We start from the raw sequence: 19936 nt of genomic DNA on the forward strand, positions 1-19936 counted from the left end.
CAAGTACGCTTGCGCATGAAAAGTTTGAGTATTTTGAAAAGTCAACGGTTCTGCTACGCATGTTATTTTGTTCATTTTCTTCTGCCGATTTTCTCAATTTTGTTCACACACATGGCTGGATTCAAGACCCCTACCTCGGTAAGATACAGAAGCAGACTGACGGATAATGCTGGATTAGAAACTCCCATCAAGATACCAGCATCGCCTTTCCTGGAACGAATAGGCTATGGTACTGGTATGTTCTTCACATACTTTATAAGGCATTATTGTATATTAACATCTAAATAATCAACATTTCAATTAATCGTTGTCATTTTGTATTATGATTCTATTGTAATTATTCTAACATTGTTATGATTAGCGGTTTTTTTATGGTTTCTACAGTAATTGTTTTCTTCATAGAATCCTGTTCCATTTCTTATGCTTTTCATTAGGAGTTGCTGTATACATGTTGGAAAGATCGCCTAAAGTTGGCTTTATTCGTTCACCCTGGGCAATAAAAAAATGGTTGAAGGGGAAAAACAATGAAGCAAATAATGAACGTCTTCAATTAGAAGCTGATACTCTACGACAATTGAATCACCCCAATATTGTTGGTTTTAGAGCATTCACTACTGGAGTAGATGGGAAATATTGTCTAGCCATGGAAGCTTTGGATATATCACTAGGTATTGATACAATACTGAATGATATTAATATAGTATTTATAATAATATTTGTGTTATGAATTAGGTGACAAAATTGAACAAAAATATGAGCTTGGTGATGATGAACCGTATCCAGCCAAGGATATTATGAAAGTTAGTTTTGAAATTGCAAAAGGATTGAAATATCTACATCATACAGCACACATATTACATGGAGATATAAAGAGTGCAAATATTTTAATTTCTCATGATTTTAATGTGGTTAAACTATGTGATTTTGGGCATTCTCTTCCATTGACAGAATCTTTAGAACTGAACACATCAAAAGGCAACTTTTCTTATATTGGAACAGAATGCTGGAATCCTCCTGAGGTTATACAAGGTATTTCAAGTTATATTACTAAATAATTTTTAATATATAAAATTCATTCAATTAAAAGATTTATTATCGCTAAAAGTATCTAATTATTATAAAAACTTTCATTCATCTTGAAATCTATTTTTCAGCTTATGATACATTTTGAACTGTATGACTTCTTTAAAAATCTTAATTTTTATTTTATTTCTTTCCTCACAGAGAATGGACCTGTGACTAACACTGCTGATATTTGGACATATGGTCTTGTTATTTGGGAAATGATAGCCTTGTCACCACCTCATACAGAAACTTCTGAGGATGAGTCTCTTGATGAGACAGTTGACAAAACAGATATGATGGATGACACGTTAAATGATTCTAATCACGACATGGACGAGAATGCTTTTCTTGAAGGAATAATGCCATGTATGAACAAGAAATATGGTAAGCAATTTTGATCATACTTTGTTCTTTTTTAATTTCATAAACAATATGTTATAGTGATAAGTCAGTTTAGAAACTGTATTAAAGAATGAACAAATTTACCTTAAAAAATGAATTGGCTATAAAGGAGAAATTATAGGTACACGTCCAGCTTTACCTTCTATTGATTTGGACAAAGAATATAGTACAGTGCTTGAAGTATTCTTCATATGTACTAATACAGATTATAAATTAAGACCTAGTGCAAAGGTATTGGTAAAATATTTTGAAAAAAAACTCATGTGTGCTAACAAGACACAGACGTAAGTGTTTTTCAATTTTTTATATTCACATCATAAATCCCGAAATTATCCATATAAAGTATAGCTTGTATAAAATAATTTCATAAAATATTTTATAAGATTTTTACGATGAGATAGTAAAGAATAAAAGAATAATTATTATTATCACGCTTATGATAATGATAATCTTGATTTTCCTCTGCAAAAGTAATCATTATATCAATGTTGCAAAATAAAACCATATTTAAATATATTTTAAATGTGTATATGCAAATATATACCTTCTTATATGTACTACTTTTCTTTTCTGCTTTTTTGAGTTGAACGCGACCGCCGTCGATGTTACTTGTCGTTTTGTTGGAAAAATATTCAACATTATCTATTTGTTCCCCCTGTACAAACAAAATTTTATATTTCATATCTGTTATCATACTATTCTATAATATGTCCTATAATTCTGATTTTGTGAATTACACTAAACAACGATATTAACTTGTTTTTCGATTAAAATCGCCATTTCTGCGAACAAGTCTCGAACTTCTGTGATAGATTTTTCCAACTTTAAGACGTCATTGTGTCTACTTTCTATATCGGACAATTGTCGTCGTGCAACTTTGCTGTCTTCTAAAATCTGCAAATAATTTGTTAATTAGATACTTGTACAAATACAAGGGAAATTGAATTTATGTAATATATAAATACTATATAACAAGTTTGCAATACATACTTACATTGTCGACAAATAAACTAGTTTCTTGAGCATCAAGCATATGGTCCAATTCTTCACTTGTTACTTGTCGTCTTACTAAATAAACAATTTAATTAATAATGCAGATATATATATATATATATATATATATATATATACATATATACATATATATCTTTTTATACTCATGAGAATGTTTTAAGAATATGTACATAATAAACGTTGCTGCTGCAGGAGTAGGAGGCACTTATCGTGATATCTAAGTAATGATGTATTGTAGTCCTCCATAATCTTAGAATACAGCTGCAGTATTGTTGTATATTGCAAAACCTTAATTCGCGTGTATGCAGATCCATTTCTTGCACTAGCTACAGTCAAATCGTCAATGGCAGTAATATCTTTTCCCAAATCTAAAAATAAAAAATTGAAAGAAATGCTTTTTAGTATAGAAAATAGAAGAAAACAAATTATTACATATTACATACATCACATTATATATTATAGATTGTATTGGAAACTATATAGATTTTTTAATTTTGTTTTTATATAAATTTTTATATTTTTTAAACTTTAAAGAATGCAAATTTGTATTAGATAATAAATTATTCTTTACATGAAATAATTAATTACCTTTTGATCTAACTTTTTGTAAAACTTTTGCTATTTAAGAACACTATTTATGTTGTGAGACAAGTTGTTTATGGAATGATAACACAGGTTGTGTAACCACATAGAAATTGTCTATATGTAGGTATATATGCATTATATATATATATATATATATATATACACACACACACATATATACACATATATATATATACACATATATATATACACATATATATATACACATATATATACACATATATATATACACATATATATATACACATATACACATGCTGTTAGACATATACATGCATTGAAAGCGGCTCATATATTGATTGGTTATTCAGTTTCTCGTTTCTACATGGACGCTATTACTCGTTTCGCTAACTCTAATATAACAAACGAAATGTTTGAGGATAAATTTTCCACAAAGATACCCGTCATCGTGTACACAAAACGAGGTAGAACCGTAAAATCATTATTGATACACAAATGGAAGATGATAACCTGAAAGCCCCGTCGCGCATTATCACAGCACGATAAGTTTGAGGTTATGTTTACTGACGCGTGAGCGGCTCATTCGTGAGACAAAAAATGATAACGACAGCATTTTGAGCGCGATTTGAATTTCACTCGATCGCACGAAAGAATGGAATCGCTGCGCGTATTTCACAAGTTCAATTTGGACATTCTGGACGAGGCTTGGATCAAATCAGTATGGGACGCCGAGTTCACGACCTACAAAGAACCACCTGACAACTACCTGGAGTATCTCGAAAGCGACGAGGCGCAATCAGTGCTACGCACGTGCTGTCAGGACCTGAAAAAGTGGATCACGGCGAACCGCGAGCAGCAAGAGTCCGAGTTCTCATGGCAAACGCTGATGATGTTGGACATCAACGTGCAGGGTTTACTAGCTGTGTTGGATTACATAATGAAGACCGGTCAACGTGTCAGCGCCGACGAGGCGCCCAGGCAAGCTTGTTTAGAAGCCACGAGATTGTATCTCATGCTTCTCACGGTACCTGGTAGCAATGCCTTTCGTGTATATCACCCAAACTTATATGAACGAGTGATGGATACATTGAGAATATCAGAGAATATATTTTCCTCTGAAAATAACGTCAAGGAGACAGACATTAATTGCAGCAACGATGATGACAAATTGGATCATTGCATGATGTCATACTTTGAGAAACTCAAGGTCTTAGACAAAATCAAAGATATTATCTCTGATCTTATCACAATGCTCCAGTCATTTGGGTTAAAGCACCACACAGATTCCTTGAAAATCACGATACGCACACTGTTGGATATTACAAAGTTGGGAATATACACAAAGGTGCACAATATTAACACACAATTGAGCAATATGGTATCTTCATTGTGTAAGGTAGCATTTATGGCTCTGGAGAAGTTATGCAGTAATAATCATGGACATATTACTCTAACCATAATGTTAATAGCTCAGTGCATGTTGCCTTATTTGTTGTCTTACAACACCAATAATTATTCAGCAAAGTCGATGGCAGTGGTGCAGGAGTCATTTATATACTTCCTCAAAGATCTGCTGCAGGACAACACAAATAAAGCCACACAGGCAGTTGTGACTCTGATGCACCAGCTGATGACTAACTGTCCAGAGAGAGTAGAGATACGTCAGAAGCAAGCAGTCAATGTGATAAAACTGTTAAATATATGCGACAAGAATGTTACACTGCAGCTTCTCGAAGATATAATACTGTTTTCATTTAATAGTAAGGTCTCCTGCAGACTGTTCGCACAAGAGATCATTGGAAAGCTGTTAACGGAACACACGTTATCGTACGATAATTTGGGCAAGGACATGAAGATTAGAATAAGGAAAATCCTGGTGGCCGTCGTGCTGTCGCGCTGCATGGATCGTTCGCCTTTGGTGAAAGGAAGAGCAATGGCCACATTTGCGTTGTTCTCCGATTGCAACCATGACGACGTCGACAGGGACATCCTCAAAGGCATGTTCGAAGCTGCGGACGCGAACAAGCAGCTACTCACGTTGAAGGAGTTGATAAAGGCCCTGGTCGAAAACACGGATCCACTGCCGGGATCAGACACGTTGATCGCCATGTTACTGGACAGATTGAACGACGAGCGCGCATTGGTGCGGCGAAGTGGCTTGAAGATCTTACAAAACCTCACCGTCATGGTCCCCTCACTCGTGAAGCGTACGATAAACGCCATAACTGAACGTTGCCGGGACTCCACGTTGATGGTACGCCAGTTCGCGGTGCACGTTTTGTCCGAGATCCTGGGACACTTCCCGCACGACCCGAACCTCTTGCACGAGTGGGTGCAGGCAGTGATGCCGCAAATCTACGATGTCGAGAGCAAGGTGCAGGAGAAAGTGTTGGAATGCCTGCAGGACATATTGATCAACAGGATAACTTGCGCCTCGACATACAAACCGAACGATGCGAATAGCTTGCCATGGAGGATACTGGATAAATTGAGCAATATGAGGATGAGGAAGCATCTGTCAAAGGCTTGCAGTCTGTGGGTGAAGAACGGCATTGTCACGAAGTCCGTAATCTTGAATCTGCAGTCACACCTCGGCACCAACAACACCATAGGCGCATGGATACTGTTGGCCGCTTTGGCTGAGAACATGAAAATCCCGAGGATGGAGCTATACATCGCCGACTACAAGGACGTCATCTGCAAGAACGATTTCCATGCAAGTTTGGTCCTCCACGTTATACGGCACGCCTATTCCTGCTTGGATCGAGATAACCTCGAGGAACTTCATCAGTATCTCTACAAGCGCATCTGCCACTTCGAGATCAAGTTCAACTTGATCAGCGTATGCCTGGACATTGTCAGCAATGTGCTACAATACTTATACCATAGCAAAAGCTGCGTAGAGACGTACATGGCAGAGCTGATAAAGCTGTCAGAAACGGAGCTGCAGGACATACTCAAGGACGACGAAGGTGACACGCAAGATACGCTCAAGATGAGAGCCATCTTCACGCTAGGCCATGCGTCGCTCCTGTGCACCGATAGAATTTCATCATCGTCGCTGCGGATTCTACAAAAACTTTTATTAGATCCGAAGTCGTTGCCGCAAGCCGTGAGAGAGACGAAGGGTTTAAAGACGTCCGCGGTGGTGTTGCTCTGTCAACAGGCGCTTAGAGATCGCGATATCGCGAAGAAGGTCACGCCAATATTCGGCACATTGATGCGCCAAGAGACGGACTCACCGGAGGGAATCGCCGTGAAGGTAAACGCTGCGAAAGCGTTGGCCGACATCTGCGTGAGATTCACCGCTCTGGTAGAGCCGTATCTGCTGGACATGTGCATCAGCACGAAGGACCCGAATCCCGCCGTGCGAGAGGCTATAGTGGTGATATTCATTCAACTGCTGCTCGAGGATTTCATCAAGATGAAGGGGCCGTTTTTCTTTCACATACTGACCATGCTATCAGATCCGGACAGCATGATACGCGAACTCACGATCTTCTTGGTGGAAGAGAGACTCTTACGGAAGAACAAGACGCTGATCTCGCAACAGTTCCTCGAGAGTATATACTACTATAACAATTACCATAGTCAAAGTACGCTCTGCGGCTATAGAATGCGCGACAGAGAGAAGAAGCTATTGATGTTACCTGGAAAAGCGAACGAAGAGAAGCGCAATATTATCTACGAGTTTATGCTGGATCACTTGGATTCGCCCGCCAAGTTCAAGCTGACCGTCAAACTGACCAAGTACATACTTTGCGAGATATGCGACGGCAAATCCATTGACGTTGAAAAAGAGGAAGGAGCGTGCGTCTTGCAAGACACACTATTCATTATGGGTAATAATCGTCTTGAGCTGAAGAAGCACACGGATGATCCGTCAGAACTTGATGAAACCACGAATCCCTTCGAACAGAGCACTTCCACTACCACGAACAGCAGCAACGCCATGGCTATCATTTTGGCAGAATTGAAGAAGCATCACTTGGACAGTTTGTTGCCCACGTTGATCAGATTGAAGGAAAAATTTAACACATCGAAGTCACCTTTGAAAAACAATGTGGAGAGACTGTTACACAAGGTCTATTCGAATTACAACAAGGAGCATCTAATCAGCTTGCTGAACGAATATCCTGAGTTAGAAAAAGATATGGATCGTTATCACCGGTACGTATATCAATTTGCAAACGAACTATATCTCCTTATTCTGATACAACTCGTGCGAGTATCTTGTATACATTTCGAAATATCAATTCGCAATAGCAAACGACAGTCATTGGATAAATCATTTTTGCCATTTAAGAGCTTCCGCACAAAAATGTTCCTAACGCACTTTAAACTGCTGATCGTAAACTGAAGTCCGTATAACAGTAAACTTAAGTCAACGTATAAAGAAAATCGTAATGTAACAAAACTATGATTATATTATAATCAGATATCTCATTATTTATAAGAGGGATAATATGAAATATATGTTAAATATTTTTTTAAAACTCGGAGTAAAAAAGATTTCTTGAAAATATTTTTCACATTATTAATCATTATTATAATCTCTCTCCTATATATAGAATTATAGAAAGAAAATTGTTGATATTTCGAAAAGTACAAAGACTTTACAATAAATCTAAACATATCGATATTAAGTTATTTACAGAACACACAAAGCATAAAATAATATAACTTTTTAGAAAACTGAAGGATAAAATTACTTCCGAGAACGATGATGATGACGGTTCGTCGCGTAAGGCACACACAATAAACCACAAGGATTCGGACGTATGCAAACGAACACCAGTACCCTCAACTTCATGGACACCAGACAATACATATGATAAATTAAGTCCTAGTAGCCGCTCACAAGACCCATCATCTTGTGATAAGTTATTTAGTAACGTGTCGGTACGTCTGGAGAAGTTGTCACTAACAAAATTGTCCTCAGAGTCGACCGTTAGTATCAGCACACCACCAAGATTGGCTCAAAATTTAAGTCCTAGCACTAGCTATTCTTCCACTTGCGTTCTGCAAATCAAAAGACCGTCGAGCGAGCTAGGAATGCCGTTGTTCAGTTCTCCGCGTAAAACTTCAAGGAGGAGCGTGAGCAGGTGGTAGTTGCGATTCGCGTTAAGGACGTTCATTTTTGCTTGCTGCATATCCTTCTATGAGTTCTCTACGTACAAAATTGCCTACCTCGTAACTTTCGTTGAACGCGAAAGGCCGTCTGCGAGATCGTGCACGTGCGAGCTTCCAGTTCCTTTTGTATATCTGCGAATATGTAACAAACGCACACACACATACACGTTAGTTAAATACATGCCGCAATTCGCAGCCGAGTCGTTGCCGCTTACCTTTGTTCGTGTGCGACAGAATATTGTTTTGCAAGTCCTTTATGATCGAAGTATTTTCAACTATAAGGTGGATCAGTGCACGGATTTCCTCTGCCTGTATCAACACGACGTGTTATCTCTTTATTAAACATGCCAAACCACCACCACCACTGTAATTCGTTTGTGTTGCTGTTTCGCATTAAAGCGCTCTTTGCGATACGTACTTCGTCCAACAATTCCTTGAGTTTTTTATTTTGGGCTATTTGAATGTGCACGTCTTGCAAGAATCCTCTGCCAAAGGTGCTGCTGTTACTTCGGCTCTAGAACAATTAAAGTACAAATATGACGCATTAATCATTCTATTTTAATTCATTAATTTATGCGCACTAGTAATAACGTTCATCAGGAGAAGGAACTTCACTTAGACTTTCGTGCAATCAATGGATATGTCAGTTGCGCGCCGGCAGTCAACGTGTCAAAAGGAGAATACATCTCCTGCATTAAAACTAGTTCTGCACGCACATGACTCACGTGCAATTATCGGTTAAGGCAAAGTGCACAGATCGATCGTGGAGTTCTTTCTCTTCGTTGGCGATATATATCTCTAGTACGACTATAAAGAAAAAAGAAAGATAAAATACTAACAGCACGTAAATCGGGCATACGATCGCGAACCATAGCGAGTGGATTCACAGTCGCGTAACTGGTTGCTTTCGTAAAATAAAAGCACGCGGTATGTCCGTTATCTTTTTCTTATCAGCCTATTGGAGATATCTCAGATAAAATCCGCCGCGTCGTTCACACTTCGTAGCTCGCAGCCGATGTGTCGTTGCTGAGTACAAAAGTCACGCTCCGTCATCGAGCGCGTCCTCGAGCGCAGTGCGTGGCACGCGTCTGAAGTAAACTGTGCAACGCGCTGCAGATGAAAGATACTTTGCATCTCAAATGAAATAGGAAATGGGCACTTGGCGGCGGTGTCGCAAGGCCGGAGTTTAGAGCAATTACAAGTGCGCATTTCTTCGCCTAGTTTATTAATTTAGCCGTGCGAAATAATGCGTTAGATCACTGCGAAAGTTCTTTGCTGCTCCTCGTTCGTTGAGGAAAATCGAAAACAAATTTATAATTATAATTCCTTCATACAATTTTCCTAAGTGGAAAGAAGTTTTTCAATCGCTTCTCAAAGAATTCGAGAATCGATGACGTCAATTAAAGCAAAAAACAATGAAACTTTCGCATCGATCCAATATTGGACTATCTTAGTTTTAAGTTAGCTAGTTTAGTTGGATTTATTTGTGAAAAACTGCCAATTATCTTTGTCCTAATTTCTGTCGATAAGTTATTTACAAAGTATGCGTAAAATGATACAATAAGATATGAATATCATGCACCTGATATACCATTGTCATATTAGGTTTCCTACAATTCTGTTATTTTATTTGATGCACACTTAAATGACGCATTATATTATCTTATTATTATATACTTTTGTTAGATCAACCGAATAACAAATAACTTGTTTTGTTTCAATAAATTATGATTATTCTTAATCATAAAATGAGAAATATGTTGTCCTAATTAGCTGCAGTTATATTTTATTATCAATTGGAAACCTGAATATAATTCGCTATCTGTAATTGCATCAATTTTAATATAATTACAGTATCAGCTGGCGTGATTATAATGACAATTGTACATTTTTAACGTATTCTTTATTAATTTATAGTACTAGTTGAAAAACGTAATTTCTGTTTGTGGTATACCGAATACTATTTAAACTATTCTGTGATAATACACAAAGAGAATGCAGCTCTATAAATTACATAAATGATGTTAAATATATATCTAGTATATTTTTGTAATACATATATGTATATTATATATAAAAAAATGACATTACTATTTCTCTTTCATGAAGGAATATAATAATATATCAAAAAGTTATTTCATAACGGAATATATTTGCAACGTATAACTGTATATATTATTAGCTTTGTCTTTTGCATCAAATTCTTTATTAGTTTCTTCCGCGCATTTTTATTAACAATAACAATTAACTACACCTAATGAACGAGTGCTTTATATTAGGAAGACGAGACATGTACTTATTACTTTGTTAGAAAGCTAAAATTATCATAAAGTATTTGAATATCGTATTGAAGCTAAATATCGCTGTAAGTAAAATATCACCTGTAAATAATCTATAACTTCGAAGATTATTTTCTGATATTATTCAGACAGTATGTATACATGCAATATTTTATACGTCACACGAATCGCTCAATAATTTTCGCAAAACATTGTGCATTGAATTCTTTATGTTAAATAAAATGTGTTGCGATCAAACAACTACATGTGCTATATATTGACTTGTACATTCCTTACATGTATAGTAGAATAGATAGAAGATCTATACCTTACACTTATATACAGTAGAGAACAATAGGAAATATATATTCCAAGGCGAATCAGTCAGTCTTATGAACTCGTCAGGTTTAACAAATCAATTAATAATATCTACTCGATAGTTATAGACTGCTGAACATCGTATTTTCATGCATATTATTATTGTTGAATTGATAAAATACGAAAATTTGTTATTTTTTTAAATACTGTAGTACAGTAATACTATAGAATATACAATAGAAAGGAATAGACCTACTACTTTTCAACGTTCACAACGTTCCAACCATATTCGTATTTATAGTAGAAAACTGCATATTAAAATATCTTTACCGAGATTTACAATAGAACGGAATGATATCACGATTATGTACAATACATAACAATAAGTATGTTCGTACCAATTGCATTTGTTATCACTTTCCGCACTTGAAAAACTAAACAAGTAAAATATTCAAGCTGTACCAAAAGAAAAAACGAAGAATCAAGTGCCGAAAAAATGCAATTGAAACGTACACACCTAAAACATTCTCGTAAAGACGGATTTCTGCTTACAGTCTCTATGTGACTGTCATTAACGCGTACGCTTATCAGCGCGCGGACTTGTTCATACCTTCCTACATGAACTCGTTAAATTTCCCTTCATTGTCATCTTTCATATGATTAGTGTGATTATTCATGTCACTTATATGGTAGCGTACGAAAAAATATCCTAATATTGATGTCAATCTTATTAATCAATTTTAATATATAAGAATTTTATTATTTAGTAAAAAATAATATATTTTAAATCTCCTTTCTGATAATATTTTTCAATAATGATAAAATAACGCAAAATTTTCAACAAAATAAAATTTTAAATTTTAACAAAATAATTTTGATGTGCCTGGAAGTTCAACGATTTCTCTCTACTCGTATATCAAAGCATGAATATTGGTCTTTTTTCTTCTAGGTATATTTGTGATCGTTTTATAACTAATAAAAATTATCGTTATCAAGATTGGATTACTTTTCGTATATACCGTTCTACAAATATTTTTACTACACATCCTCCTTAGAAATACTGATTTCCGAATCAGATTTGTTGAACAATGACTCGAGATTCCTGATATGATAATGTTAAGATAGAGAAAACAAATATCGCTAACAGGATGCAGTTCGCACTCTCACTTTATCCTTAAGATAATTGGCGACCTGCGTCTGTGAGTGCCTGACGGCCAACTGTAACGGTGTAATGCCTTCCTGATTTACGAGTAAAGGATCAGCCCCCGCTCCTACAAGCTGTCTTGCGACTGTCATGTGTCCCGTTAAGGCTGCGGCATGCAGTGCACTTTCGCCATTCTGAAATCGTACAAAATTTCAATTATGTATAATAAGACACTCATCCATGTATAATATACTACATAATTATTATACAATATTATAAAAAATCATGTATATATATATATATATATATATATATATATATATATATATATATATCATAACACAATCTCATAACATAAATTTCATAACATAAAACAATATATTTATATAGTATGATTATTAATAATATAATCATACTATATAAATATACTATTTTGTGAGAAAATGTAGTAAGATGAATAATTATGTTTAGTAATTATACAAGTACAGTACAAAAATATAATATCCAAAATTTTCTTTAACAAGGTTTGATAGTTTGGCTTTTAGTTTCTAACATATGTGTTATACTAATAACATTCTTATTATATTTCAGATAGTAGTTTTACAAGTTTACTGGACATTTCGCTAAGTTCTCTCTTAAATAAAAACGCTGGACACTTTACCGGAAGCACGCCGAGCGAAGGACGATACTTGAGCAGCTCGCCGATGACGGCAGTATGACCCTTGTGGGCGGCTTTGAAAAGCGGGGTCGCGCCGTCCTGGAAGAAGAGAGAAAAAGTGATGATTACTCAAGACGCGCCAATTTGCACGACACAATGGCTCGTTTTTCGGCAATTATAGAAAATAGTGCGCAGGTTCTCGTCTCTATACGCGACCTGCCGGGACTTACGTGTCTAGTAGCGTCAACTTTCGCACCGGCTTTCAGCAGCCTCCTCACGACGTGATCGTGTCCCATTTGTGCCGCAATCCACAAAGGCGTAGCGCCGTCTGTTCTCGCCGCATCGGTTTTCGCCCCGTGTTCCAGCAGGACTTCCAAGATACGGAGGTGACCGTTCTGGGCGGCGATGAACAACGCTGTGGCGCCATCCTGCCAAAACGTAATCATTCTCAGTCTATTTTTATACACTAATGTCTCGCCGTTATCACTTTTATGATATATTAATGATATATAAATACGATACTAGTACTTGTGCATATTCTAATATTATCAGCTACCAGATATCCAGATATTCAAGTATAGATATATATCTATATCTATCATGTCACTAATATATACTAACATAGAAGGTAATTTGGACCAGAATCGTTCTTTAACTATAGATTACTTAACAAATTTAAAGTTTTTTAAGATTTTTCCTTAAGAAAACAATCGCGCGCGAGGGATTAATAGTTTACAAAATGATATAATGAAGTTTTATAAAAAATGAATGACTTTTCAAGAAAACTGAACTTCAAACATTAAAATCTGTCGAATAATTGTGGATAGTAAAATTTTATTCTTAATTTAAATAAACGTTAACAGATGTGACGGGTCTGCAATATAGAAACTCGTTGTAAAGATATCTAATATCGAAGATATTACAGATCTTTGCAGACTTGTAACGAATAACAATTGCCCCTCGGCGTTCTCTTCTCATCCGAAAAATCCACGTCCCACACAGGCAGAGATAAATCGTACTTCCTTACTTTCATGTGTGCGTTCGGACTGGCGCCTCTCTCTATTAAACCCTCCACGACGTCTAGATGACCGTACTGGCATGCGACGAAGAGCGGCGTGCCGCCGTCCTGAAATCCACGTGGAATACGTTAGCGTCGCAAGAACGAGATCTCGTTACCACACGTGCCGACGAACACGCTCGCAGCACGGTGCCTCTCACTTACTATGCTGCACGAGTCGACGATCGCGCCGTGCTCCAAAAGCAGACTTGCGATGTCCATGTAGCCACCCTGAGCGGCGAAGAACAAAGCCGTTGTCCCGGTCTGCAAACAACAATCAACACTGAGTTTACCAAAAATGTGTGATAAAGTATACTTTCCTACTTAAAATGATGACCACAAAACGAGAAGATTATATTACGTGCAATTTGAATTTTAACGTAAATCAATCATCATCTTATTGATTCACATTGATTCAGATTGCAATTCAGGCTAAATCTTATGTAACGTTATCGTTTTGTTAAACGATTAAGCACGGTTATGTAACAAAAAGCAAGATCCAGTAAACACTAACCAACAGTAACAACTCAATGATGTAAGTACAATATAATCATATCGTTAAATGCGAAGTTATATAACATTAATGCGAAATTACTGTTAGCTGATGTCCATCTGGAAGTAATAGTGTGCAACTATGCTGCGCGTGCTTGTCTCGAACATCTTGACTACTTCCCTCACTTTCTTATTCTTTTAGACATTCTCTCGTGTATTCGATACGCGCGTATGCGTTAAAATTGCAGTTGCGTCGTTAAGGCACATTAAGCAGCGCCGCTTTTATTGACCGATGCGAAAGAGAAACGTTAATTTTCCGTGGCCCGCGACGGCTGCTCGATATGATACAAGCTTCTCTTTATGGTTTTATTTAAAAGTAACTCTCAACTTTCTTTCTTCATACAAACGCGACGAATTGCGCCTCTATATCCGCTTATAATATGGGAAGTTGTGCTTAACGGTAAACTTTAGCGGTGAAACCGGTTGCAAAGCAGTCTTGATATTTCGAGCAAGTGTCAAACCGAATTTCTCTCTCTTCCTCTCTCTTTTTCTCTAGGAAGTAACACTGCAATGTTCACGCGTCACGTTTATCTCTTGTCCCGCGCGTTTCTCCTGTCAAAATTCTGTCACTCCATTGTGTATCGATTAGGAATTTCATTTGTTATCGGATTCTGGTCGACTGTTACATTCATGAAGACTAATCGCGATTGTTATCTAAAGTAGATCCGTCACAGGTGCTAAACCACTTGACTTGCCAGCCATAACAATCGATTTCTACGGTGCAGCACGGTGCCGAACATAGTTTTATGATGCAACGTACGTATGCACATGGCCTTCACCTGATTTAAGATAATGTCTCGCATTAAAGCGTGACTATCCGCTATGTGAAGCGCACGTCGGGCTGGGATCGCGCAGCATAAATTCGCGAAACTTTCGTCGATCGCACGGAGCGATCGGGGGCGTGTTTGCGGTTAAACTTATTTCGAGAACCGGCGGCATTAAACTACAATTAGAATCCGGCGTTACGCTTTCACGTAACGGGAGATAAATTCTATTTGGCCTGTCGACGATTTCGATCGCCTCGCGCGCATCCCGCGAACGTCGGCTGAACGTCGTGAGGATAGCAAATTGGAAATAAAGGAGCGAATCTATACGAAATGCGAAAGCAAGGCGATATTGCCGAACTCGCGAATTGTTCTCGAGTTAATGGCAACGAAGCGCGGCGCCTTTCTCAGAAGCAATCTAAGAATGAAAATCGAGTCGCTCTCTTTCTCTCGCGAGGGAGAATGCTCTCCGGATGCAACTTTCGCGATGGCATTTTGCTCGCCGGTGCCACATAAATTACATATTTCCGAATTCGCCTGGCGATACGTACGAGAGAGATCTCTTTCTCCCTCGCGGGGAGATCTCCTCGACGGACGACGGACGACGCGTCCGTTGAATCGCGATGGAATTTTTGATCTCGCGATAAAAAGGGAGCGGTGCAGCGAAGAATAAAATCCGCGTGATTTCAATAGTTCGGATTTCTCCGGTGAAGGTATCTTAGCAGCAAAAACGCATCTAGCGACAGTCCAGTCGAGTGTTCGCACGTCGCGATTAAATATAGAAATTATCCTCGCCGGTCGATATTAATAGCCGCGCGTTCGCCGCACTCTGTTTTGTAACGTTTACCTAATCTTGCTGTAGTAATTGTTAAATTACACAGGAACCGCCACGCATTCTGATCAAAGCGGTGAAAGTGTTATTTCGAATTTCCCAAGAGGCAACAGCTGTGAACAGCTGCAACTTGATCTGCGATCTGAGGCGGATTGAGATATTTAATAGCATCAGCGCGACATACAGGCATAAAGTTTTTTTGTATGCACGTATATACTCGTATAGTGAGAATATTATAGTTCCTTCTCACATAAATTCTTTTCAATTTTACTGTGTTTTTAGTAGTGCAAGAATGGACTATCAGTAAGATCCATCTTGTTGATAAACACAGCAAATTTCGCTAAAAATATAACAAATTTTTTTATAGCACATTTTAGTCCCTAAAATATAAGTAGTACATATAAGATGAAAGAATAACACTGTCAAAATTTGACTTTTTTTCCTGCGGCGATCGCAGCCATTATTTTTTAATAAATTCGAGGTCATTGAATCCAAATCCGCTAACAAAAAATCACGTTAGGTTTTTGAAATAAATCGAGTAACATGGGTAAAAAACTACGTCATATTTACGAATTTTTTGTGGCCAAAAGAATTTTTTTTCAATTTCATTCACACCACTTTAAAGTAAATAGTGTCGGGTCCAAATTGGCTGATTAAAAGTAAAGGGATTTGTATGAAAATGGGTATCCTAGGGTTTTCGGAGTCGCTGATATCGCGTCTGAACTCAAAATTTCGAAAATCAAAATAGCGGGTCCAATATGGCGGACCGAAATAAGAAAAATGACTTTCGATCTGCCATAATGGATCCGCCACTTTGAATTTCGTAATTTTGAGTTCAGATTCGGTTATATCAGCGAACCCGAAAACTTTAAAATACCCATTTTCATACAAATCCATCTACTTTCCAGTTTCAACCGGCCAATTTGGTCACATTATTTACATTTTGGAAAACATTCATAACTCGATGAATAAAAATCGCACAGTACAAAATAACAATTCGTTTTAAAGGTGAAGAATAGGACTTTAAAGTGGCGTTAATAAACTTGAAAAATAAAATTTCATTTGGCCACAAAAAATTGATAAATATGGCAAAAACGCTATTTTTTGCCCACATTACTCGATTTATCTCAAAAACTTGACGTGATGAGTATTTTTTGCTGGCGAATTTGGCTTTAGCGACCTCGAATTTACTAAGAAATATTGGCAGATTTCTTTATCGCCGCAGATTTTTTTGTTCAACTGTGTAATCAATTACGACCGAACGTCCGATTTATTTCTCGGTTCTGTAATAATTCTTACTATAAAATTTTCTTCGCGCGACGGAAAATGCGACTGTATGAGAAGATTCGCATTTTGCATCGCCATCCGCCAGATTATGATTCGTTCGTTATGAGTATCAGTTTCAATTTTCAGGATTATGTAATTCACAGCGCGTGACCCCTTCGTAAGCGAGGCTCCTGGTGCACACCTAGTAGATAATCCGCCAACGAGTCGGACGCGAGTAAAATTCACTTTCACTGCCGTAAAAGCTCCCGTCGAAGGAGCGGCGAGCACATAGCTTTATTCACCGGTTATTCTACTCTTCCGCGGTCCAAGGTGAGGCTCTAATTGCACATACACACACATATATGTTTTCCTATTTTAATTTCTAAGGTGCGGCGAACACAACTTCCTTATACCTCTGTTTCGATTTTTGCCGCGTATTTTTGTATTTCTACTCTCTAAACTTCTTAAAATGGAATCTCACTTAAATCTAACGAATAGTGGGAATATTTTCGCTCGAAGTAATAGTAAAAATATTGCTACACGAATATAATCTTATCTTTAGCGGAAATTCTCTTATATACATAGCCTCAAGAGAGAAAATTCCACTAAAATCAAAAAGAAAATATTATAAACACAATATTCTCAAAGTTAGAGGAACTTTGTCTTTCACAGAAGAAGAAGTCTTGTTCTTAATAGAAATTTCTTCTAAGAGAGCATTCTTTGCTTCAACATATCTGTTCTTTTTCTTGATTCAAAAGGAAAGAAGTTGGATTAATACCTGATAGATTTTCAATTAATAGTTCATTTCATTAATCAACTTCTTTATAGGAAGAATACTCTTTCGTTAAGAGTTTTCGTTTAGAATATAGGATTACAGAAAGCAGCATCTTACAACTAGACTTACAACTAGAGTCCTTTTCTTAACTGTTAGAATATTTTTTTTTGGTCTTAGAAGAATTTTCTTGAGATCATATATATATAAGAGGATATTTTTGCAGACTAAAGAAATTTATAGCGAATTCAGTAGCTTACACTAGTGCGCGTTAAAGCTTATCTACAGTACATTCTTATATTTAAAATCATGTCTTAAATACATATTTAAAAACATTTTAGCTAATAAAATGATTCGTACGGATGTTATACATATCATATTATGGTTAAAAATATTTGAGAATTTATTTAAGACAATCTTTAAATATGATAACATACTATGAACAAGCTTTAGTGCGCACTCAGTGCACATTAAGCAATCGAATTTGCTATTAGACAGTACGTTTACATACAACGTTTGATAAAATCGTCAACGTCTTCCTCTTGCGAGACCGCGCTATTTCCGGTGACAAGAGACAAGTACATACGACGCGAATGCAATTCACACAAAATACATTCTTTCACATTTCTAACATTTTCCCCCGTTTTCCCCAGGTTCTTCGCGCGAGATGAGGATGAATTTTATCTCTCTTATTTGCCTCCGTCTCGTCTCCGCTGGAAATCAACCGTCCCGACTTGGCGTACGCCATGAAGTTACATGTGCCGCGAAACGTGGCGAACGCGGGGGCATGATACCTATCCATTACTAAACCGCAGAAATTCTATAATGACGATCAACCTGTCGGGTTAGCCACGGCCGTCGCCAGAACAAGAGAAGAAGTCCGCGGACTCGTTCACAAAGACGCGCTCTTCTCCCGCTCTCTGCAATATTCGCCAAAGATATTTGCTCATTGCAACACATGAATGGCACACGTCGACTGTAAGGGCTCGGAAAAACTTAAACATTGAGACTTAAGCGGTAAGAAAATTGACCAGTCACAATCGATTATTCTTGGACCGCAAGAGGAATCATCAACTGTGGTCGGTCAATTTGCTTACTACTTAGGCTTTACTGCTCACGTTTTTCTGTGCGTTCCCGGCCTAACTCGGAGACGTACGCTGAATCAGCCGTGAAGTGGCGTAATTTCACGCGAGCATAGCGGTACCGCGCTTTGCAGCTCACGGATGCAGATTCCGCCGATCGGGGCATTCGGTATCGAATGGAGTAACGAAAGGTCAGTTTATTTTCGTTGCGCAAGCGCGGCGGTGGCTGGCGCCGGGTTGAATTTAATGAATTCTTTAATGAATTCATCGGGGAATGGCCAAAAGATAATTAGCGGTAAATGACGCGTGATACCTTCGTGTGAGCGCGCGATATTAAACGCGAACGCGGATCAGTATTAACTACAAAGTTGACTTTAAACGCGTCTTTTACGATCGCTCCAATTAGCTGCCGTTCGCCGGCGGAGAATATTGCGACGCTCGTCTACCTAAGATCCGCGGTTTATCAGGAACTACTGGATGACCCGATAGGTGTCATTCACCTTCGCGCAACGTCGTTGTCCACGTTTAGACGATCAATAATCGCGGATAGAATTTTTAGACGACACTGTCTGCGACACTGAGAGCTCGCTTCTCCGAGAACCGTCTCAAATTAATACGCAAAACGACCAGGAGATGAACAGAAATTGTACATTCAGAGAAAAAGGCGTAGTGGCAATTGTGCAGATGACAGCTCTGCCGTGCTAAGGAAAAAAGTGGTTAACTACATTTGCCTTCAAACTGAGAAAATCGATGAAAACTGTTTGCTTAGAGAATCGTAATGGAAAAGGTAAATCTCTATGAATACAAAAGCATGTATTGGGTAAATCGAGTACGCTTTTTTTATTCTGCAATAAAAAATTAATTTTTTAAATATTTACTATTCGAAAATGCACTTAAGGTTCTTGCTTTTTGAAAATACAAGAGAAAAAAAATCGCAAAGTGACTTAATAGTTTTCAACATAAGAAAATTACGTAACTACGAAAGGCTTTTCTTTTGTAATAAGGACTATGCTTTACCAATGCTTTTGCCA

The 19936-nt window shown here is 37.5% G+C and overlaps 4 protein-coding genes and 1 long non-coding RNA gene across 8 annotated transcripts in view; 3 read left to right on the top strand and 2 right to left on the bottom strand.

Annotated features, from left to right (window-relative positions):
- Positions 1-1983, top strand: LOC116853156 (lymphokine-activated killer T-cell-originated protein kinase). 2 transcript variants are annotated; one of them, XM_032834059.1, is made up of 5 exons: positions 1-235; positions 435-668; positions 733-1029; positions 1225-1449; positions 1577-1983. In XM_032834059.1, exons 1-5 carry the CDS (start codon positions 16-18, stop codon positions 1753-1755), a joined length of 1155 nt encoding a protein of 384 aa, XP_032689950.1. In that variant the 5' UTR covers positions 1-15; the 3' UTR covers positions 1756-1983. The 2 variants fall into 2 exon arrangements, with proteins under 2 accessions (XP_032689950.1, XP_032689951.1); XM_032834060.1 differs by having other exon boundaries at positions 4-235; positions 1589-1983.
- Positions 1757-9794, bottom strand: LOC116853157 (syntaxin-1A-like). 3 transcript variants are annotated; one of them, XM_032834062.1, is made up of 9 exons: positions 9021-9794; positions 8600-8695; positions 8397-8490; positions 8239-8313; positions 2652-2849; positions 2462-2535; positions 2224-2361; positions 2012-2122; positions 1757-1929 (listed from the first exon to the last, which is right to left on the bottom strand). In XM_032834062.1, the coding sequence occupies exons 1-9, from the start codon at positions 9051-9053 to the stop codon at positions 1855-1857; spliced, it is 894 nt and encodes a 297-aa protein (XP_032689953.1). In that variant the 5' UTR covers positions 9054-9794; the 3' UTR covers positions 1757-1854. The 3 variants fall into 3 exon arrangements, with proteins under 3 accessions (XP_032689953.1, XP_032689952.1, XP_032689955.1); XM_032834061.1 differs by having other exon boundaries at positions 1757-2122; XM_032834064.1 differs by having other exon boundaries at positions 1757-2122; positions 8239-8695; positions 8763-9794.
- LOC116853155 (condensin-2 complex subunit D3-like) lies at positions 3151-10722 on the top strand. The gene is made up of 2 exons (XM_032834058.1): positions 3151-7218; positions 7740-10722. Exons 1-2 carry the CDS (start codon positions 3701-3703, stop codon positions 8158-8160), a joined length of 3939 nt encoding a protein of 1312 aa, XP_032689949.1. The 5' UTR covers positions 3151-3700; the 3' UTR covers positions 8161-10722.
- The window catches only part of LOC116853158 (ankyrin repeat domain-containing protein 29), a 19907-nt gene continuing 10284 nt past the window's right edge, over positions 10314-19936 (bottom strand). Inside the window, exons 4-8 of the mRNA XM_032834065.1 lie at positions 13803-13901; positions 13608-13706; positions 12811-13008; positions 12584-12679; positions 10314-12116 (exon numbers count right to left, since the gene is read on the bottom strand). Coding sequence (XP_032689956.1) covers positions 11919-12116; positions 12584-12679; positions 12811-13008; positions 13608-13706; positions 13803-13901 — 690 coding nt within the window. The 3' untranslated portion in view covers positions 10314-11918. The remainder of the gene's footprint in view (positions 12117-12583; positions 12680-12810; positions 13009-13607; positions 13707-13802; positions 13902-19936) is intronic.
- The window catches only part of LOC116853159, a 10064-nt gene continuing 6714 nt past the window's right edge, over positions 16587-19936 (top strand). The window contains exons 1-2 of the long non-coding RNA XR_004379914.1: positions 16587-17381; positions 18477-19096. This is a non-coding gene — a long non-coding RNA (uncharacterized LOC116853159). The remainder of the gene's footprint in view (positions 17382-18476; positions 19097-19936) is intronic.

This window comes from Odontomachus brunneus, unplaced genomic scaffold, assembly GCF_010583005.1.
Source record: "Odontomachus brunneus isolate Ranch 3 - 2012 unplaced genomic scaffold, Obru_v1 Obru_scaffold_283, whole genome shotgun sequence".
Taxonomy (NCBI): domain Eukaryota; kingdom Metazoa; phylum Arthropoda; class Insecta; order Hymenoptera; family Formicidae; genus Odontomachus; species Odontomachus brunneus.